Below are 23,400 nucleotides of genomic sequence, written 5' to 3'. Positions count from 1 at the left end.
TGTTTACAGTTTTATTTCTCAGCTACTGTTTGTTGTGCGGTTAATCTCATGTTGATCTTCATCTGCAGCTCAGCACAGATCTGTCACTGTATAACACCAGTTTATGGTACCGGCGGGAGTGGGTTAAACCTCTCCAACAGGGAACGTGCGTGCGTGTGTGTGTGTGTGTGTGTGTGTGTGTGTGTGTTTAGAGGGAGAAAGCCCCTGACACTCATGGACCTCTGGAACACTTGCTAGTATCTTCCACAGTGAAGACAGATGCAAAGTACCTATTAAGTTCATCTGCCATTTCTTTGTCTCCATTACTACCTCACCAGCATCATTTTCCAGTGGTCCAGTATCAACTCTCACCCCCTTTTCCCTCTTTATATCACTGAAAAAATACTTTTAGTATTCTGCTTTATATTATTGGCTACTTTGCCCTCATATATTTCATTTTTTTCACTTTTTACAGCTTTTTTAGTTGTCTTTTGTTGGATTTTAAAAGCTTACAAACATCCAACGTCCCTTTTGCTGCCTTGTGTGCCCCTTCCATGTCCTTTATGCAGTCCTTAACTTCCCTTGTCAGCTGCGGTTGCCTAGCCCGTCTTTTGAGAACTTCTTCTGTGGGCCGTATCTATCTTGCGTCCTGTGAACTATTCCCAGAAACTTCAGCCATCTCTGCTCTGCCGTCATCCCCGCCAGTATCCTCCTCTAATCCACCTGGGCAAGCTCCTCTCTCATGCCTCTGTAATTCCCCTTATTCCATTGTGATACTGATACATGTGAGTTACACTTTTCCCTCTCGAATTACAGAATGAACTCAATCATATTATGATCATTTACGTTAAGCTCCCAAATAAGAACTGGGTGCTCAAGAACAAGCTGCTCTAAAAAACCATCTTGTAGGCATTCAACAAATTTCCCCCTTTTGCAATCCTGAATTTCCCAATTCCCTTGCATATTGAACTCCCCATTACAATTGTGACATTAACCTTATTACATGCCTTTTCCAGCTTCCTTTGCAATCTCAACCCCACATCTTGGCCACTACTTGGAAGCCTATATATGATTCCCATAATGTTTTTTTCACCCTTCAAGTTTCTTAACTCCACCCAGAAAGATTGAACATTCTCTGACCCCGTGTCTCCTCTTTCTAAAGATGTAATTCCATCTCTTACCAACAGAGCCACACCACCGCCTATGCCTTCCTGCCTGTCCTTTCGGTACAAAGTATGTCCTTTGAGCTATGGAAGAACGATGGCCACAACGTCATACCGACCAATCTGTAACTGTGCCACGAGTTTGTCGACCTCCTGAATTTTGCCTTATTTTGTCTGCATTTGTACCCAATCATTGGCTTGTCCTTCCTTACACTCATGTTACACCCATCGTCTATTTGTAAACCTGCTGGCTCATCCTCAGCACTATCATACTGGTTCCCATCCCCCTGCCGTATTAGTTTACACCACTCCCAACAGCTCTAGTAAATCTGCCTGTAAGGATACTGGTCCCCCTCGGATTCAAGTGTAACCCATCTTTTTAGTACAGATCCCACCTGCCCCAGAACAGTTCCCAATGATTCAGAAATCTGAATCCTTGCTCCTGCTCCAATTCTTCAGCCCAGCATTTACCTGCCACCTCATTCTCTTCCTATCATTACTGTCGTGTGGCACAGGCAGCCCGAGATTACTACTGCCGAGGTCCTGCTTCTCAGCTTCCTTCCTAACTCCCTGTAGAGTGTGTGTGCAAGTGAGTGTGTGTGTGGTGTGTGAGTGTGTGTGCGCGTGTGCATGTGTGCTGTGTGAGTGTGTGTGTGTGTGTGTGTGTGCGCATGCTAATGTTAATTCGTGGGGAACGGTGAGTGAGAGGGTTCAACCTGTCTGGTAGGGAACACGCTGTCCGGTGTGTACGAGCCTTTAACAGTGACACAGAGGGAACCCACAGCCCCACTGAGATCAGCTCAGCTCAGCTCGTACCCTTCTGATTGTTCCGCTGTGGACTGACACGGACGTCCAGGACTTTGTTTCCTGGGAAGGAGGAGAGCAGCGTCTCGATCTGCGGGAGTGAAACAGAAATATTTGTACATTAATATTCATTTTGTCACATTACAGCTTACAGTCAGACTCACCATAGTTGCTGCGGGAAGGGAGGGGGACAGATTGAGTGGGAGGGGGACACAGTCCATCCCCAGTATCTGATGGGCGGAGAGACGGAGGGATGTCATGGTGTCAGGAATAGGTGAGGTTTACTAACCAGCTTTTCCAAAGCTTTTGTGACTGCCTCATCGGCTGGACAAAGTTCGCTGCCAATCAGGGTAAATTCAACCTCTCCGGCAATTCGAATTTTCTGGAGGTCTGTGGAATGGAATCACAGTTGTAAGCACAAACTGCTATAACAAGCAACACACATAAAAGTTGCTGGTGAACACAGCAGGCCAGGCAGCATCTCTAGGAAGAGGTACAGTCGATGTTTCGGGCCGAGACTCTTCGTCAGGACTAACTGAAGGAAGAGCTAGTAAGAGATTTGAAAGTTGGAGGGGGAGGGGAGATCCAAAATGATAGGAGAAGACAGGAGGGGGAGGGATGGAGCCAAGAGCTGGACAGGTGATTGGCAAAGGGGATACAAGAGGATCATGGGACAGGAGGCCCAGGGAGAAAGAAAGGGGGAGGGGGGTACCCAGAGGATGGGCAAGGGGTATAGTGAGAGGGACAGAGGGAGAAAAAGGAGAGAGAGAAAGAATGTGTGTATAAAAATAAATAACGGATGGGGTACGAGAGAGAGGTCGGGCATTAGCGGAAGTTAGAGAAGTCGATGTTCATGCCATCAGGTTGGAGGCTACCCAGATGGAATATAAGGTGTTGTTCCTCCAACCTGAGTGTGGCTTCATCTTTACAGTAGAGGAGGCCGTGGATAGACATGTCAGAATGGGAATGGGATGTGGAATTAAAATGTGTGGCCACTGGGAGATCCTGCTTTCTCTGGCGGACAGAGCGTAGATGTTCAGCAAAGCGGTCTCCCAGTCTGCGTCGGGTCTCGCCAATATATAAAAGGCCACATCGGGAGCACCGGACGCAGTATATCACCCCAGCCGACTCACAGGTGAAGTGGAAGGACTGGAAGGACTGTCTGGGGCCCTGAATGGTGGTAAGGGAGGAAGTGTAAGGGCATGTGTAGCACTTGTTCCGCTTACAAGGATAAGTGCCGGGAGGGAGATCGGTGGGGAGGGATGGGGGGGACGAATGGACAAGGGAGTTGCGTAGGGAGCGATCCCTGCGGAAAGCAGAGAGAGGAGGGGAGGGAAAGATGTGCTTAGTGTTGGAGGTGGCAGAAGTTACGGAGAATAATATGTTGGACCCGGAGGCTGGTGGGGTGGTAGGTGAGGACCAGGGGAACCCTATTCCTAGTGGGGTGGCGGGAGGATGGAGTGAGAGCAGATGTGCGTGAAATGGGGGAGATGCGTTTAAGAGCAGAGTTGATAGTGGAGGAAGGGAAGCCCCTTTCTTTAAAAAAAGAGGACATCTCCCTCGTCCTGGAATGAAAAGCCTCATCCTGAGGGCAAATGCGGCAGAGACGGAGGAATTGCGAGAAGGGGGTGGCATTTTTGCAAGAGACAGGGTGAGAAGAGAAATAGTCCAGATAGCTGTGAGAGTCAGTAGGCTTATAGTAGACATCAGTGGATAAGCTGTCTCCAGAGATAGAGACAGAAAGATCTGGAAAGGGGAGGGAGGTGTCGGAAATGGACCAGGTAAACTTGAGGGCAGGGTGAAAGTTGGAGGCAAAGTTCATGAAGTCAACGAGCTCAGCATGCGTGCAGGAAGCAGCGCCAATGCAGCCTTGATTGTTGTTTCTGGATACGGGCAGGGATTCAGGTTCCTGAACCTTTGAGATCTGTTCTGGAGTAGTGGAGACCTGTGTGAAGAGAATAAGCAGTCGTGGTTTCAAGCCTAGTGAAGGCTCTTGTTTTATTCCTCTCCCTGACAACACTATGTGCGTATTGCTCTGGATCTCCAGCGTCTGCAGAACCTGGTGTATCAGAACGAGAGGAGGAGGCTGTACCTGGACAAGCATCTTTGCAGGGTTATGTGCAGAGGGTGGTGCTCTGAGAGTCAGGATTGTTTAATGTCATTTCTAGTTCACAAGTGTAAAGGTAGCAAAATGATTGCTATTCCAGATCTGATAGCACGCTGTAAGATGAAGAACACAATGAATATAAGATAGTTTATATACAGAGACTGTATGCCCATAAGGTGAGTCCAGGCACTGGAGTGTCTGTACATAAAGTGACTGACAGGAAATGATAAAGTAGTGGTGGTTGGGGGTGTGGAGGGGTGGGTTACTGGGTGGAGGTGTTGACCAGCCTCTCTGCTTGGGGAAAGTAACTGTTTTTGAATCCAACATCTTGGTGTGGATGCTATGAAGCCTTCTCTCTGATGGCAGTGGGACAAACAGGGTGGGTGGGTTCCTTCATAATGTTAGAAACATAGAAAACATACAGCACAATACAGGCCCTTCGGCCCACAAAGTTGTGCCTAACATGTCCCTACCTTAGAAATTACTAGCTAGGCTTACCTATAGCCCTCTATTATTCCAAACTCCATGTACTTATCTAAGAGTCTCTTAAAAGACCCTATTGTATCCGCCTCCACCACCATCGCCGGCAGCCCAGTCCACCACTCGCCACTTTCTGCGTAAAAAACTTACCCCTGATATCTCCTCTGTACCTACTCCTCAGCACCTTAAACCTGTGCCCTCTTGTGGCAACCATTTCAGCCCTGGGGAAAAGCCTCTGACTATCCACACGATCAATGCCTCTCATCATCTTATACACCTCTATCAGGTCACCTCTCATCCTCCGTCGCTCCAAGGAGAAAAGACTGAGTTCACTCAACCTATTCTCATAAGGCATGCTGCCCAATCCAGGCAACGTCCTTGTAAATCTCCCCTGCACCCTTTCTATGGTTTCCACATCCTTCCTGTAGTGAGGTGATCAGAAATGAGCACAGTACTCCAAGTGGGGTCTGACCAGGGTCCTATATAGCTGCAACAATACCTCTCGGCTCTTAAATTCAATACCATGATTGATGAAGGCCAATGCACCATATGCCTTCTTAACCACAGAGTCAACCTGCGCAGCAACTTTGAGTGTCCTATGGACTCGGACCCCAAGATCCCTCTGTTACTGGGCCTTTTCCAGCACCTTTCTGTATGTATGTCCTTGATGGCGAGTAAGGCCATAAGACGTAGGAGTAGGCTTCGGCCTTTCAGCACATCGCGTCTTCTCTGCCATTCCAGCATGGTTGATCCCTCCCAACCCCATTCTCCTGCTTGCTCTCTGTAACCTCTTTTGCCCTGATCAATCAAGAACCTAGCAACCTCCGCTTTAAATGACTTGGCCTCCACAGCTGTCCGTGGCAATGAATTCCACCGATTCACCATCCTCTGGCTAAAGAAATTCCTCTCCATCTCTGTTCTAAATGGACATCCCTCTATGTGCCCTGTGGTCCCGGACTCTCCCACCGCAGGAAACATCCTCTCCACATTCGCTGTCTGGGGCTTCCAGCATTTGATAGGTTTCAATGAGATGCCACCCCTCATTCTTCTAAACTCCAGTGAGTACAGGCCCAGAGCTGCTCATACGTTAACCCTTTCATAACTGGGGTCATTCTCCTGAATCTCCTTTGGACCCACTCCAGTGCCAGCACATCTTTTCTTGGATAAAACTCCATGTGTGATATGACCAAGGCCCTATAAAGTCTCAGCGTTACAACCTTGCTTTTGTATTCTAGTCCTCTCAAAATGAATGCTAACATTGCATTTGCCTTCCTTACCCCTGATTCAACCTGCAAGTTAATCTTTAGGCAAACCTGCACCAGGACTACAAAGTATTTACCTATTCCTGTGCCCATTCCCTCAAGCTGTCCGAGTCTCTCTTTAACTGCCTGTCCCGCTGTCTATTTTTGTATTGTCCGCAAACTTGGCCACAAAGCCATCGACTCCTTCATCCAAATTACTGAGAAGAAGCTGTACCAACGCTGTCTGCTGTGGCACACCACTAGTCACCGGTCGTCAACCAGCAAAAGCTCCCTTCCTCCTGCCAGTCAGCCAATCTTCTATCCATGCTAGTTCCTCTCCCGTAATACCATGAGCTCTTATTTTGTTAAGCAGCCTCATGTGTAGGACCTTGTCAAAGGCCTTCTGAAAATCCAGATAAACAACATCGACTCAGTCTCCTTTGTCTCTCCTGCTTGATATTTCCTCAAAGAATTCCACCAGATTTGTCAGGCAAGATTTTCCCTTTAGAAAACCATGCTGACTATTTTATCATGTGCCTCAAAGTATCCCGAAACTTCATCCTTAATAATGGACTCCAACATCTTCCCAACCACTGAAGTCAGGCTAACTGGCCTATAGTTTCCTTTCTTCTGCCTCCATCAACCTTAAAGAGTGGAGTGACATTTGAAATTTTCCAGTCCTCAGGAACCCAACATTAATAAATGACCTGGATGAGGAAGTGGAGGGATGGGTTAGTAAATTTGCTGATGACACAAAGGTTGGGGTGTTGTGGATGGTGTGGAGGACTGTCAGAGGTTACAGCGGGACATTGACAGGATGCAAAACTGGGCTGAGAAGTGGCAGATGGAGTTCAACCCAGATAAGTGTGAAGTGGTTCATTTTGGTAGGTCAAATATGATGGCAGAATATAGTATTAATGATAAGACTCTTGGCAGTGTGGAGGATCAGAGGGATCTTGGGGTCCGAGTCCATAGGACGCTCAAAGCTGCTGCGCAGGTTGACTCTGTGGTTAAGAAGGTGTACGGTGTATTGGCCTTCATTAATCGTGGGATTGAGTTTAAGAGCCGAGAGGTAATGTTGCAGCTATATAGGACCCTGGTCAGACCCCACTTGGAGTACTGTGCTCAGTTCTGGTCACCTCACTACAGGAAGGATGTGGAAACCATAGAAAGGGTGCAGAGAAGATTTACAAGGATGTTGCCTGGATTGGGGAGCATGCCTTATGAGAATAGGTTGAGTGAACTCGGCCTTTTCTCCTTGGAGCAACGGAGGATGAAAGCTAACCTGATAGAGGTGTATAAGATGATGAGAGGCATTGATTGTGTGGATAGTCAGAGGCTTTTTCCCAGGGCTAAAATGGCTAACAAGAGAGGGCATAGTTTTAAGGTGCTTGGAAGTAGGTACAGAGGAGACGTCAGGGGTAAGTTTTCTATGCACAGAGTGGTGAGTGCGTGGAATGGGCTGCCAGTGATGATGGAGGAGGTGGAAACGATAGGGTCTTTTAAGAGACTCCTGGATGTGTACATGGAGCTTAGAAAAATAGAGGGCTATGGGTAACCCTCGGTAATTTCTAAAGTAAGTACATATTCGGCACAGCATTGTGGGCCGAAGGGCCTGTATTGAGTAGTAGGTTTTCTATGCTTCTAGGAACCATTCCAAGATCACTACTAATGCCTCCACAATCTCTTCAGCCACCTCTTTTCAAACCCCAGGGTCTAGCTCATCTGGTCCAGGTGACTTACCTCCCTTCAGGCCTTTCACCTTCTCCTCAGTAACAGCAACGACACTCATTTCTGTTCCTGACACACTCACATTTCTGGCATTTTGCTAGTGTCTTCCACGGTGAAGACTGCCACTAAATACTCGTCTGCCATTTCTTTGTTCCCCATTACTACCTCTCCAGCGTTCCGAAATATACTCTCACCTCTCTTTTACTCTTTCTAATATCTGAAAAATAACTGCATATAACAGGTAACGCACAGAAAGGTTGCTGGTGAACACAGCAGGCCAGGCAGCATCTCTAGGAAGAGGTACAGTCGACGTTTCAGGCCGAGACCCTTCGTCAGGACTAACTGAAAGAAGAGCTAGTAAGAGCAAGCTTACAAGCCTGATTGAATTCTTTGAGGAAGTAACAAAACACATTGATGAAGGTAGAGCAGTAGATGTAGGGTCTACGGATTTCAGTAAGGAATTTGATAAGGTACCCCATGCGAGGCTCATTCAGAAAGTAAGGAGGGATGGGATTCAAGGAGACATTGCTTTGTGGATCCAGAGTGGATACAACAGGGTCTTTTAAAAGACTCTTAGATTGGTACATGGAGCTTAGAAAAATGGAGGGCTATGCAGAAGGGAAATTCTAGGCAGCTTCTAGAGTAGGTTATGGTCAGCACAACACTGTGGGTTGAAGGGCCTGTAATGTGCTGTAGGTTTCTATGTTCTATATCGCTGGTATTAATATGGACCACAGCAATATCACCCTCCCCCTTAAGAACGCTGTGGATCCGATCCAATCCGAAACATCCATGACCTTGGCACTTGGGAGTAAACATACCATCCGGGTGCCTCTTCCATGTCCACAGAATCTGCTGTCTGCCCCTCTCAGTATGGAACCCACTCCACTTCTCCCCCCTTCCCTCCCGAGCCACAGAGCCAGAGGCCTGGTCGCTGCAGCTTCCCTCTGCTAGATATTCCCTTCACCCCCACAACAGTATCCAAAGCGATGTAGGGGCACTGCCACAGGGGTATGGCTCACTGGCTGCCATCCAGGTACCTGTCTCCGACAACTTAGCAGTGACTACCTCTCTCTGGCTTGTATCTATCACCTCCTCATTCTCCTGTATGAGCCAAAGATCATCAAGCTGCAGCTCCCGTTCCTTAACACAGTCTCTCGATAAACTTTGTGCAAATGTAGGTATTGGGGGACAGGAGGTACCATATCTCACAAGAAATATACCACTACCTCTGGATGTATGATTAACAGACTGGCTACATACTAACAGAACAGAAAACTTACTTACTTACTTACCCCCACCTCGGCTTGCCCGCTCTAACAACGGCCACTCTAACAATGGCCCACTCTAACAATGCCTACTCTAACAATGCCCAGTCTAACAATGGCCACTCTAACAATGCCCACTCTAACAATGGCCACTCTAACAATGCCCAGTCTAACAATGCCCACTCTAACAATGCCCACTCTAACAATGCCCAGTCTAACAATGCCCACTCTAACAATGCCCACTCTAACAATGCCCAGTCTAACAATGCCCAGTCTAACAATGGCCCACTCTAACAATGGCCCACTCTAACAATGCCTACCCTAACAACGCCCAGTCTAACAACGCCCAGTCTAACAACGCCCAGTCTAACAACGCCCAGTCTAACAACGCCCAGTCTAACAACGCCCACTCTAACAATGGCCACTCTAACAATGCCCGCTCTAACAATGGCCACTCTAACAATGGCCGCTCTAACAATGCCTACTCTAACAGTGGCCCACTCTAACAATGGCCACTCTGCTCACACCTTCCTTCTTTTAATTGGCCCCCTGCGATTGCAGCCTGCTAAAAAGAAGCTGAAAGCTCCTGAGCTCTTTTTAAACCTTGTGCTGTGTCACTAACAGACAATTTCTTGCACTGATTTCGGCCAGCGAAAAAGAAATTGAAAGCTCCCAAGCTCTTTTAAAACCTTATGCTGTTTCACCAAAGACCAAGCTCTCTCGCTGATGACAGCTCCCCATAAAGCTGAAAACTCCAGAGCTCCTTTAAAGCCCCATGCTGGTTCACTGAGGAACAACTTCCCGTACTGATTTCAGGTCCCAGTGCAAGGCAGCGGCCAGTGAGAGTAGGTCTGGTTGCTAGGATTGGAACAGGAACACCCAGTGAAACTTCATTCATTTCAGCACTCAAGGCTTAACTGTTAGGGAGGGTGAACACGATGTGTTTTGGATCTGGGCACTGAGGGAAGGTCAGGACTGGCAGCTCAGTGTTCGACTGTACAGATGAAGAGGGGGTTGCCCTTTCAGATCAGAGAGGACATAACAGTGGTGCTTAGGGTTGACGTTCCCAGGAAAATCGTTCAGCGAAGCCACATGGGCAGAGCTTACACACAAGCAGGGGAGAGTCTCTAATGAGAGGTTTCACAATAGTCAGAGTACATAGAATACTACTGTCCAGTACATGTGCCAACCCTTCAACCTGCTCCAAAATCAATTTAACCTTTGCCTCCATTTTTCTATCATCTATGTGTCCATCTAAGAGCCTGTTAAATGTCCCTGATGTACCTGCTTCAACTCCAGTCCTGGCAGCACGTTCCATGCACCCATCTCTCCAAGACATCTGCCTACATCTTCCTCCAATCGCCCTCAAATTCATTTCCACCCTGGGAAAATGTCTCTGCCTGTCCACTTGATCTATGCCTCTGATTATCCTCTGCACCTCTATCAAGTCACTTCTCGTCTCCTTCGCTCCAAAGAGAAAAGCCCAGCTCCCTCATCGTTTCCTCATGAGACAAGCTCTCCAATCCAGGCAGACGCTGCTGAATCTCCTCTGCTCCCTCTCTGAAGCCTCCACGGCCTTCTGATAAAGAGACGACCAGAGCTGAACACAATACTCCGTGTGATCTAACCAGGGTTTTATAGAGCTGCAACATTACCTCACGACTCTTGACCTCAATGCCCCTGACGAATGAAGGCCAACACATCATACTCCTCAACAGCCCTATCAACTTGCGATATAGCTTTGAGGGGTCTGTGGACGTGGACCGCAAGATACTAATTATGAGTAGAAGGGAGGTCATGGAGAGAGCAGGGTCCTGTAAAGAGATCAGCAGAGCTACCTACGTTTTCAGCTACGGAAGATGTTTGGAGCCACAGGTGAACGATTTGCCTCTGAGTTTAGTAAGGAGAAGATCTCGGTTGCCCAGTCGATGAGGGGAACAATGAGGAGATGATTCATATTACCCTAGAGGAGGTGTGTGCAGCCTTACAGCACATTAAAGTGGCCAGGGCCTGACTGAGTGCACCCTTGGATGTTGTGGGAGGTTGAGGAAGGAATTGTGGAACCCCTTGTGTAGATCTTTGCTTCATTGCCAGTCCCCGAAGACTGGAAGGTGGCTGGTGTTGTTCTGTGTTTAGCAAGGGCAGCAAAAACAAAGCAGGGAACTGCAGATCAGTCAGACGGAGCGCAGTGCTGAGGAAGTTACAGAGGGAGTTCTGCAGGACAGGATCTACCAGCTTTGGATGGACGTCAAAACCTTGCTGACTCCTGCTAATAAGCTCTAAGGAGCAGAATGTTCAACCCACCTGGGTAGGGATTAGGAATAGTAAAGAGAAAAAAATGACTGGTGGGAGTTGTCTGTTGGCCACCGAAAAATAACATTACAGTGGCACAGGCAATGAACTGAGAAATATCTGAGGCATGTAAAACTGGAACAGCAGCTACTGTGGGGAGCTTAAACTTGCCCATAGATGGGAGGAATCAAGTTGGTCGAGGCAGTTTCCTGAACAGCATGTTACTGAACCTACAAGGGAACGTGCTATCTTAGATCTGGTCCTGTGCAATGAGACAGGTAAAATTAGTGATCTTGTAGTTAGGGATCCTCTTGGAAAGAGTGATCACAGTTTCTCATACAATGGGAGGGTGCAGTAGTTCGATCTAAAACCAGTGTATTATGCCTAAACAATGGAGACTACAATGGGATGAGGGAGGATTTGGCTAATGTAGACTGGGAACACAGGCTATATGTTGGGACGGTTGAGGAACAGTAGAAGAGATTTTTCACAGTGCTCAACGAAAGTATATTCCGGTTAAAAGCAAAGACAGTAAGGGTGGGGAGAGCCAGCCATCAATAACCAAGGAAATAAAGGAAGGCATCAAACTAAAAGCTCATGCGTACAAAGTTACCAAGAGTAGTGGGAAACTTGAAGATTGGGAAAACTTTAAAAAGCAGCAAAGAACCACTAAGTGAACAATAAAGAAAGGGAAGATAGATTATGAAAATAAACTAGCACAAAATATAAAAACTGATAGTAAAAGTTTTTGTAATTACATGAAGCGGAAAAGGGTGGCTAAAATGAAGGACAACAAAGGGGAATTGATATTAAAACATAGAAACATAGAAAATAGGTGCAGGAGTAGGCCATTCGGCCCTTCGAGCCTGCACCGCCATTCAGTATGATCATGGCTGATCATCCAACTCAGAACCCTGTACCTGCCTTCTCCACATACCCCCTGATCCCCGTAGCCACAAGGGCCATATCTAACTCCCTCTTAAATATAGCTAATGAACTGGCCTCAACTGTTTCCCGTGGCAGAGAATTCCACAGATTCACCACTCTCTGTGTGAAGAAGTTTTTCCTAATCTCGGTCCTAAAAGGCTTTCCCTTTATCCTTAAACTGTGACCCCTCGTTCTGGACTTCCCCAACATCAGGAACAATCTTCCTGCATCTAGCCTGTCCAATCCCTTTAGGATTTTATAAGTTTCAATAAGATACGCCCTCAATCTTCTAAATTCCAACGAATATAAGCCTAGTTCATCCAGTCTTTCTTCATATGAAAGTCCTGCCATCCCAGGAATCAATCTGGTGAACCTTCTTTGTACTCCCTCTATGGCAAGAATGTCTTTCCTCAAATTAGGGGACCAAAACTGCACACAGTACTCCAGGTGTGGTCTCACCAAGGCCTTGTACAACTGCAGTAGTACCTCCCTGCTCCTGTACTCGAATCCTCTTGCTATGAATGCCAGCATATCATTCACCTTTTTCACCGCCTGCTGTACCTACATGCCCACTTTCAATGACTGGTGTATAATGACACCCAGGTCTCGTTGCAACTCCCCCTTTCCTAATTGGCCACCATTCAGATAATAATCTGTTTTCCTGTTTTTGCCACCAAAGTGAATAACCTCACATTTATCCACATTAAATTGCATCTGCCAAGAATTTGCCCACTCACCCAACCTATCCAAGTCACCCTGCATCCTCTTAGCATCCTCCTCACAGCTAACACTGCCACCCAGCTTCGTGTCATCCGCAAACTTGGAGATGCTGCATTTAATTCCCTCGTCTAAGTCATTAATATATATTGTAAACAACTGGGGTCCCAGCACTGAGCCTTGTGGTACCCCACTAGTCACTGCCTGCGATTCTGAAAAGGTCCCGTTTATTCCCACTCTTTGCTTCCTGTCTGCCAACCAATTCTCTATCCACATCAATACCATACCCCCAATACCGTGTGCTTTAAGTTTGCACACTAATCTCCTGTGTGGGACCTTGTCAAAAGCCTTTTGAAAATCCAAATATACCACATCCACTGGTTCTCCCCTATCCACTCTACTAGTTACATCCTCAAAAAATTCCATGAGATTCGTCAGACATGATTTTCCTTTCACAAATCCATGCTGACTTTGTCCAATGATTTCACCGCTTTCCAAATGCGCTGTTATCACATCTTTGATAACTGACTCTAGCATCTTCCCCACCACGGACGTTAGGCTAACCGGTCTATAATTCCCCGGTTTCTCTCTCCCTCCTTTTTTAAAAAGCGGGGTTACATTAGCCACCCTCCAATCCTCTGGAACTAGTCTAGAATCTAAAGAGTTTTGAAAAATTATCACTAATGCATCCACTATTTCTTGGGCTACTTCCTTAAGCACTCTGGGATGTAGACCATCTGGCCCTGGGGATTTATCTGCCTTTAATCCCTTCAATTTTCCTAACACCACTTCCCTACTAACATGTATTTCCTTCACTTCCTCCATCTCACTGGACCTTCTGTCCCCTACTACTTCCGGAAGATTATTTATGTCCTCCTTAGTGAAGACAGAACCAAAGTAGTTATTCAATCGGTCTGCCATGTCCTTGTTCCCCATAATCAATTCACCTGTTTCTGTCTGTAGGGGACCTACATTTGTCTTAACCAGTCTTTTTCTTTTCACATATATATAAAAGCTTTTACAGTCAGTTTTTATGTTCCCTGCCAGTTTTCTCTCATAATCTTTTTTCCCTTTCCTAATTAAGCCCTTTGTCCTCCTCCGCTGGACTCTGAATTTCTCCCAGTCCTCAGGTGAGCCACTTTTTCTGGCTAATTCGTATGCTTCTTCTTTGGAATTGATACTATCCCTAATTTCCCTTGTCAGCCACGGGTGCACTACCCTCCCTGATTTATTCTTTTGCCAAACTGGGATGAACAATTGTTGTAGTTCATCCATGCGACCTTTAAATGCTTGCCATTGCATATCCACCGTCAATCCTTTAAGTATCGTTTGCCAGTCTATCTTAGCTAATTCACGTCTCATACCTTCAAAGTTACCCCTCTTTAAGTTCAGAACCTTTGTTTAATGAGGAAATGATCAAAGCTTTGAATAACTATTTTGTGTCAGTTTTCACAGTGGAGATCACGTCTAACATGCCAAAGAGAGATGTTATGGATGTGATGGGAGAGATTTCTCTGGACTCTGGGCAGGTGTCGGCAGATTGGAAGATGGTGAATGTCATGCCACTGTTCAAAAAAGTATGTAGGCAGAAGGCAGTTTAACATCTGTAGTTGGGAAACTGCTTGCAGCTATCATTAAAGGAGAAATAGCGAGGCATCTGGAAAGAAATGGATCCATCAGGCAGATGCAGCATGGATTCAGCAAAGGCAGGTCCTGTTTGACAAACTTACTGGAGTTCTTGAGATATAATGAGCGCAGTGGATAGAGGGGAACAGATGGACGTTACTTACTTGGATTTCCAGAAGGTGTTCAATAAGTTGCCACATAAAAGACTTATTCATAAGAAAAGGATGCACAGATTTGGGGATGATAATAGAGAGCAGAGAGTTTGGATACATGGTTGTTTCTCTGGTTGGCAATCAGTAGTGAGCGGTGTGCTGCAGGGGTCGGTGCTGGGCCCACAACTGTTCACGATATACATTAACGATCTGGAAGGGGGGGGCAGAGTGTAGTGTATCTAAGTTTATTAATGATACTAAATTGAGTGGAAAAGCAAATTGTGCAGAAGATACGGAGTGTTTGTAAAGAGATAGGTTAAGAGAGTGGCAAAGGTCTGGTAGATGGAGTACAACGTTGGTAAATGTGAGGTCATCCACTTTGAAAGGAAAAATGAAAGAGCAGATTATTATTTAAATGGTAAAAGATAGCAGCATGCTATTGTGCAGAGGGACCTGGGAGTGCTTGTTCATGAATCACAAAGGGCTGGTTTGCAGGTGCAGCAGGCTATCGAGAAGGCAAATGGGATGTTGGCCTTCATTGCTAGAGGGATTGAATTTAAGAGCAGGGAGGTTATGCAGCAACTGTACAGGGTACTGGTGAGGCCGCACCTGGAGTACTGCATGCAGTTCTGGTCTCCATACTTGAGGAAGGATACCGGCAGACCACAGTACGTGTGCTTGCAACACTGTGTGTCCGACAGAGTGATCAACAGCACTGGGGCTCCACAGGGGACTGTCTTGTCTCCCTTTCTCTTCACCATTTACACTGCGGACTTCAACTACTGCACAGAGTCTTGTCATCTTCAGAAGTTTTCTGATGACTCTGCCATAGTTGGATGCATCAGCAAGGGAGATGAGGCTGAGTACGGTGCTACGGTAGGAAACTTTGTCACATGGTGTGAGCAGAATCATCTGCAGCTTAATGTGAAAAAGACTAAGGAACTGGTGGTAGACCTGAGGAGAGCTAAGGTACCGGTGACCCCTGTTTCCATCCAGGGGTCAGTGTGGACATGGTGGAGGATTGCAAATACCTGGGGATACAAATTGACAATAAACTGGACTGGTCAAAGAACACTGAAGCTGTCTACAAGAAGGGTCAGAGCCGTCTCTATTTCCTGAGGAGACTGAGGTTCTTTAACATCTGCCAGACGATGCTGAGGATGTTCTACGAGTCTGTGGTGGCCAGTGCTATCATGTTTGCTGTTGTGTACTGGGGCAGCAGGCTGAGGGTAGCAGACAACAACAGAATCAACAAACTCATTCGTAAGGCCAGTGATGTGGGGATGGAACTGGACTCTCTCACAGTGGGGTCTGAAAAGAGGATGCTGTCTAAGTTGCATGCCATCTTGGACAATGTCTCCCATCCACTACATAATGCATTGGTTGGGCACAGGAGTACATTCAGCCAGAGACTCATTCCACCAAGATGCAACACTGAGCATCATAGGAAGTCATTCCTGCCTGTGGCCATCAAACTTTACAACTCCTCCCTTGGAGGGTCAGACATCCTGAGCCAATAGGCTGGTCCTGGACTTATTTCCTGGCGTAATTTACATATTACTATTTAAGTATTTATGGTTCTATTACTATTTATTATTTATGGAGCAACTGTAACGAAAACCAATTTCCCCCGGGATTAATAAAGTATGACTATGACTATATACTGGCTTTGGAGGTGGTGCAGAGGAGGTTCACCAGGTTGATTCCAGAGATGACGGGGTTAGACGATGAGGAGAGATTGAGCCGCCTGGGACTGTACTCACTGAAATTCAGAAGAATGAGAGGAGTTCTTATAGAAACATATAAAATTATGAAAGGGATAGATAAGACAGAGGCAGGAAAGTTGTTTCCACTTGTAGGTGAGACTAGAACTAGGGGACATAGCCTCAGGATTTGGAGGAGCAGATTTAGGACGGAGATGTGGAGGAACTGCTTTTCCTAAAGAGTGGTGAATCTGTGGAATTCTCTGTTCAACAAAGCAGTGGAGGCTACATCAGTAAATATATTTAAGACAGGGTTGGATAGATTTCTGCATAGTAGGGGAATTAAGGGTTATGGGGAAAAGGCAGGTAGGTGGAGACGAGTCCATGGTCAGATCAGCCATGATCTTATTGAATGGTGAAGCAGGTTCGATGGGCCAGATGGCCGACTCCTGCTCCTATTCCTTATGTTCTTATCTTCTTATGTAATGTCAGTCAGCGTACAGTGCCTATAAAAAGTATTCAACTCCCCCAACTCCCCCAGAAGTTTTCTGTTTTATTGTTTTACAACATTGAATCATGGCTTTTTTTTGATGCTGATCAACAGAAAAAGACACTTTTGTGTCAAAGTGTAAACAGATCTCCATAACATGATCTAAATTAATTACAAATACAAAATATTGTTTGCATAAGTATTCACCCCCCCCTTAATATGACACACCAAATCATCACTGGTGCAGTCAACTGGTTTTGGAAGTCACATAATTAGTTCAATGGAGTTAAAGTGAAGTCAAGGTGTTTCAATTAATTGTAGTAAAAATACACCTGTATCTGGAAGGTCCTGACAAAAACTACACCATGAAAGACAAAAGAATATTCCAAACAACCTCGCACAAGTCAGGAGATGGATACGAGAAAATTTCCAAGTCACTGAATATCCCCTGGAGTAAGTTAAGTCAATCGTCAGGAAATGGAAAGAATATGGCTCAGCTGTAAATCCACCTGGAGCCGGCCGTCCTCCAAAACTGAGTGACCGTGAAAGAAGGGACTAGTGAGGAAGGCCACCAAGCTTTGGAGGAGTTACAAGCTTCAGTAGCTGAGATGGGAGAGACTGCACAGACAACAACTGTTGCCCAGGTGCTTCATAGAAACATAGAAACTAGGTGCAGGAGTAGGCCATTCGGCCCTTCAAGCCTCCACCGTCATTCAGTATGATCATGGCTGATCATCCAACTCAGAACCCTGTACCAGCCTTCCCTCCGTACCCCCGATCCCTTTAGCCACAAGGGCCATATCTAACTTCATCAGAATCAGAATTAGAATCAGGTTTATTATCACCGGCATCTATTGTGAAATTTGTTAACTCAGCAGCTGCAGTTCAATGCAGTACATAATATAGAAGAAAAATAATAATGATAAGTAAACTCAATTACAGTATATGTATATTGAATAGATTAAAAATCATGCAAAAACAGAAATAATATATATTAAAAAAACTGAGTTTCAATGTCCATTTAGGAATCTGATGGCAGAGGGGAAGAAGCCGTTCCTGAATCACTGAGTGTGTGCCTTCAGGCTCTGTACCTCCTACCTGATAGTAACAGTGAGAAAAGGGCTGCCCTGGGTGCTGGAGGTCCTTAATGATGGACGCTGCCTTTCTGAGACACTGCTCCTTGAAGATGTCCTGGGTGCTTTGTAGGCTAGTACCCAAGATGGAGCCGACTAAATTTACAACCCTCTGCAGCTTCTCCTGGAAGCTTTATGGCAGAGTGACAAAGAAAAAGCCACTGTTGAAAAAACTCTCATGAAATCTCAGCTAGAGCTTCCCAGAAGGTGTGTGGGAGACTCAAGTCAGCTGGAAGAAGTTTCTATGCTGTGGTGAAACCAAAATTAAGCTTTTTGACGATCAGACTAAACACTATGTTTGGTGTAAGCCAAACACCGCACATCATCAAAAACACCAACCCCTACCGTGAAGCATGGCGGTGTCTGCATCACGCTGTGGGGATGCTTCACTGTAGCAGGCCCTGGAAGGCTTGTGAAGGTAGAGGGCAAAATGAATGCAGCAAAATACAGGGAAATCTTGGAGGAAAACCTGATGCAGTCTGCAAGAGAGCTGCAACTTGAGAGATTAGTTTCCCAGGAAGACAATGACCCCAAGCACAAATCCAAAGCTACACAGGAATGGCTTAAAAACAACAAAGTTAATGTCTTGGAATGCCCAAGTCGGAGACCAGACCTCAATCCAGTTGAGAATCTGTGGTTGGACTTGAAAAGGGCTGTTCACTCACAAACCCCATGCAATCTGACAGATCTTGAGCAGTTTTCTAAAGAGGAATGGGGAAAAATTGGTGTCCAGATGTGCAAAGCTGATAGACCTATCCACACAGACTCAAGGAATCAATTATTTTATGTTTTATATTTGTATAATTTAGATCTCTTTGTAGAGATCTGTTTTCACTTTGACATGAAAGAGTCTTTTTCTGTTGATCAGTGTCAAAAAAAAGCCAAATTAAATCCATTGTGATTCAATGTTTTAAAACAATAAGACATGAAAACTCCCAAGGTGCGGGGGTGTGAATAAACTTTGTAGGCACTGTAATTGGCTCATAAAACTCTGCTTTGTATACTGGTATCCCTGTACTCTGGTCCCAGACTCTCTCACTATAGGAGGCATCCTCTCCACATCGGCATAGGAGTTATACTGTGAAAGTAACCAGCAATATCAGCATAATTGGTCGATAAAGCTCTGGTTTGTACACAGCTGAACTCCCAATGCTGCTCACTGCTCAGCAGGCTAGAGAGACATCCACCTCACCTCACCCCGCTTACCTTGATCGCTCAGGCAGGTTTTCTGGTAGTGGTTCCTGATCTGACCTGAAATAGAAAGGGGGAGACACGTTAGTGTCCAGAGCCTGCCTCCCTGAGTGGTCCCGGGCTTGACCGGGAGCACCTACCCTGCTGACCAGCTCCTCGGTTTCAGATGCCCCACAGTCACAGGGTCACACAGCACGGCAGCAGGTCATTCAGCCCATCACTTCCCTGCCAACCGTGAGCGAGTCCAATCTGGAACATGGACCTCTAAACCTCTCCGACCATGTAGTTATCTAGATGGCTTTTAAATGTTGCTAATCTGCCCATCTCAGCCACTATGTCGTTGCAAACACACACCACCCTCTGTGTGAGGACGAGCCCCTGATGTCCCTTTTAAACCTCTTGCCTCCTAAAACCGATGCTGTCTTGTTTTTGGCTACCCCTCCCTGGGGAAAGGAGTGTGTGTGCTCACCCTGCCTATGCCCCTCAAGATCATATCTACCTCTATCAGGTCACCTTTCAATCTCTCCATGTGACTCAGGCTCCCAAGTCCAGGCAAATCCTGGTAAATGTGGACAGTGGGAGAGGGGATACAAGTAGTGTCAAGATGTATTTGATAAAAATATGATATTCCACCCTCATTCTTCAAAACTCCATGGAATACAAGTACAGAGCCATCAAATATTCCTCATGTATTAACCCTTTCATACCCAGACTCATTCTCGTCGACCTCCTCGGGACCCTCTGCAATGCCAGCACATTTCTCCTCCGATAAACTCCAAACAAAGTCTGACAAATTCCTTATTAAGCCTCAGCATTCCATCATGGCTTGAATATACCTTCCTCGTTATCAACTCAACCTGCAGGTTAACCTTTGGGGAATCCAACACAAGGATACCCAACTCCTACTACACCTCTGACTTTTGAATTTTCTCCGTTTAGAAAATAGTCTACACCTTTATTCCTTCAATCAAAGTGCACGACCAAACACTTCCCTGCACTGGTTTCCATCGGCCACTTTGCCCATTCACTGAATCTGTCCAAACCCCTCTGCAGACACCCTGCTTTCAAAACAAGCAGCCCCTACACCTATCTTAGTATCATCTGCAAACTTGGCTACAAAGCTTTCCTAATTTATTTTCTGAAGTTCTCCCCTCATCTGCAGACAATAACGCAAATTTTGTCATGGAAGTCTCCTCTCATCATGCAGAAGACAGACCTTTACCAGGGAAAGAAAGACACTGGAGCGGAAGCTCAGGATGACGGTCCCTGGGAATCAGAAGTTGAACCCACACACGAGAGGGGACCTACCCCACCCACACTCACCTGTGCAGGAGACTCCAGCGTCCTCTGCGTGGGAGCAGCTATTCACCCCCCATGGGCTGGCAGCGCACTGGTCGAGAGCAGGCTCTGTCCCGTTACACTTCACCCCATCCAGCCAGATCTTCCCAGTGCCCTCTCCGTAGGAGGCATCTGTTGTTACCGACTCAGACGTCCCACAGTTCAACACCCTGCAGACCACGTCCGCCGCAATGGTATTCCAGCTCCTGCCACAGGCGGTGCCCCAGGCAGAGTTATGATAGACCTCGACTCTCCCAGAGCACATGTTGTTCCCATTCACCAGCCGGACAGGGACTGGACCTGCAACAGATCAGGGAGATGGAGGGTGATGTGGGGGATCCAGTTAGTTCACTGCTGGTAATGTACCTATTTTTGTTCAGACTGGGCAGCCAGTTACCTAGAACATAGAATATTACAGCACACTACAGACACTCGGCCCCCGATGTTAACCTCTTCCAAGATCAATCCCACATAACCCTCCATTTTTCTGTCATACTTGTGACTCTTTAATGTCCCTAACGTGTCTGTCTCTACCATCACCTCTGGCAGCACATTCTATACATCCCCCACTCTCTGTGTAAAACCTGACCTCTGACTACGCCCCACACCACCCCGACACCCACCCTATACTTTCCTCCAATCACTTTAAAATTATTCCCTCATGCGAGCCATTTCTGTTCTGCGACTGTGGCCCCTGGAGGGTCGTTCCTCCCATCCCAGCCCGCACCAGTATCCAAAGTGGTATGATTATTATTGAAGGGGACAGTCACAGGGGTACCCTCAATGTCTGCCTATTCCCTTCCCCTCTCCCCACAGTCACTCAGGTACCTGCCTCCTGCAACACAGGGGGCTGTGTCCATCATCTCCTCATTCTCCCGTATGCACCAAAGGTCATCCAGTTTCAGTTCCAGTTCCTTAACGCATGTCTCTGAGGAGCTGAGGCTCACTGCCCATATAGTTATCAGAGAGACCTCAGGTCTCCCACAGTTCCCACATCTCCCATGAAGAACACACCACTGACCCTGGACCCATTCTCACTGTAATACTCGACAGAAATAGACCAAGAGAAAAGGAAATTTACCTCAGCCTCCACCTCTGCTTACTGAGCCTCATGAGCCACTCTAGCAATGTCCCACTCCTACAATGGCCACTTAGCTTAAGCTGAACTTCTTTTTATTGACCCTTACCAAGTTCCTAATTACCTGAAGCCTGTCGACTGACTGGCCCCACTGGCTTTTTCAAAACAGCTGCTAACATCCACAGGCCAACGGATCTACTGACTGCAATAGGGATAAGAAGGTTGAAAATGCTTGAGTTGTTCCTCGACAGCATCAGAGGCTGAGAGGAGACTTACACCGTCAGATAAAGGAGCAGAATTAGGCCATTTGGCACATCAAGTCGGATCTGCCTTTCCCAAGGCTGATTAGTTATTTTTCCCAAACCCATTCTGCCTTCTCTCCGTAATCTTCGACACCCTGATTAATCAAGAACCTATCAAGCTCTGCTTCAAATATACTCAATGACTTGGCCTCTACATCCACCTGTGGAAATGAATTTCTCAGATCCACCATGTACTTGTTAAAAAAATATTCTTCCTCATCACCAAAGAGACGTCCCTGTATTCTGAGGTGGTGCCCTTGGTGGCAATTCCCTTCACCACCCAGTCTGACCCCATATCCCCTCATGTTTTCACAGTCTACCTCTATCCTGGTCAAGGTGAATTCAAAAATATCCCAACCCAGCAATGGGACAGGGCCTCTAATTGCTCAGAGTGAGGGAACTAATCCTCCAGCCTTGAAACTTTCAGACTCTGCAGTGATTTCCACAGCCTGCACTACAATCCAACTATGTCCCACCACCTGCAGCTGGACCTGACAACCAGGAGCCACGGTGGATGAGGAACTTGAGGACAGGGATGCAGTCAGGGGCAGAAACTGATCAACACTGGAGTTCACTTAATTGCACACCAGAGGTTTCAGTGTAAAGCACACCCTCACTGCTCACCCACACTCACCTGTGCAGGAGACTCCAGCGTCCTCTGCGTGGGAGCAGTCATTCACCCCCCATGGGCTGGCAGGGCACTGGTCGAGAGCAGGCTCTGTCCCGTTACACTTCACCCCATCCAGCCAGATCTTCCCAGTACCCTCTCCGTAGGAGGCATTTCTATTTATTAACTGGAACCTTCCACAGTTCAACACCCTGCAGACCACGTCCGCCGCAATCGTATTCCAGCTCCTGCCACAGACGGTGCCCCAGGCAGAGTTATGATAGACCTCGACTCTCCCAGAGCACACGTTGTTCCCATTCACCAGCCGGACAGGGACCGGGCCTGGAACAGAGAAGAGAATGAGTTTAAAATGAGGATTCCCATATTGTAAGCTGTCAAGAGTGACGTGAGAGAAGGGTTCGACTCTGCAATGTGAAATGGGGCCTGGACTGAGGGGAGAATGGGGTTCGACTGGGTGGGATATGCATGATTGAGGGAAGGAACATCGAGCTCAGAGAATAGCACAGGAACAGGCACTTTGGACCAGCCTGATTCTGCTGACCAGGAGGCCAGAGGGACGAATGCCAGCTGCCCATACACTGGCCATTTTCCTCAATACGTGCTTGTAAAATGTTACAATGTGTGATACCTGTCAAAATGTCTTTTAAAAACTGATGCAGTGACTCCTAAAACAACCTCCTCTGGCAGTGGTTTGCTGGCAGCCACCACTGCATGAAATAACTTTCCCCATAAATCTCCTTTACACATTCCCCCTCCAGTGCCCTGTAGTATTGGTCGTTTCCATCCTGGGGAAAAACCCTCGGAACCATCTGCCCTAACCATGCCTCGAATCAGTGTATCAATTTATTTCAGATCTCCCCCAAGCTATATCCCTCTCCTACAATGGCCACTTTGCTAAAGCCTAACTTCTTCTGATGGCCCTTACCACGTTCCTAATTACCTGAAGCCTGTTGAATGACTGGCCCCACTGGCTTTCTCAAAACTGCAGCTACCGTCCACAGGCCAACGGATCTGCTGACTGCAATAGGGCCGAGAAGGGTGAACATGCTT

General features: G+C 46.7%; 1 protein-coding gene and 1 long non-coding RNA gene across 2 annotated transcripts in view; both read right to left on the bottom strand.

Moving 5' to 3' along the window:
• Window positions 1-21: 21 nt before the first annotated feature.
• LOC140189964 (uncharacterized) lies at window positions 22-19,067 on the bottom strand. The gene is made up of 3 exons (XR_011883518.1): window positions 19,020-19,067; window positions 2,236-2,336; window positions 22-2,037 (listed from the first exon to the last, which is right to left on the bottom strand). It is a non-coding gene; the product is annotated as an uncharacterized lncRNA (long non-coding RNA).
• Window positions 19,068-20,203: 1,136 nt separating this feature from the next.
• LOC140190188 (scavenger receptor cysteine-rich domain-containing protein DMBT1-like) overlaps window positions 20,204-23,400 on the bottom strand; it is a 41,438-nt gene continuing 38,241 nt past the window's right edge. The window contains exons 17-19 of the mRNA XM_072246703.1: window positions 22,357-22,671; window positions 20,328-20,642; window positions 20,204-20,220 (exon numbers count right to left, since the gene is read on the bottom strand). Coding sequence (XP_072102804.1) covers window positions 20,204-20,220; window positions 20,328-20,642; window positions 22,357-22,671 — 647 coding nt within the window. The remainder of the gene's footprint in view (window positions 20,221-20,327; window positions 20,643-22,356; window positions 22,672-23,400) is intronic.

Source organism: Mobula birostris, chromosome 29, assembly GCF_030028105.1.
Source record: "Mobula birostris isolate sMobBir1 chromosome 29, sMobBir1.hap1, whole genome shotgun sequence".
NCBI classification, from domain to species: domain Eukaryota; kingdom Metazoa; phylum Chordata; class Chondrichthyes; order Myliobatiformes; family Myliobatidae; genus Mobula; species Mobula birostris.
The sequence above is the reverse complement of the archived record's forward strand: the minus strand, read 5'-3'. Positions and strand labels throughout refer to the sequence as shown.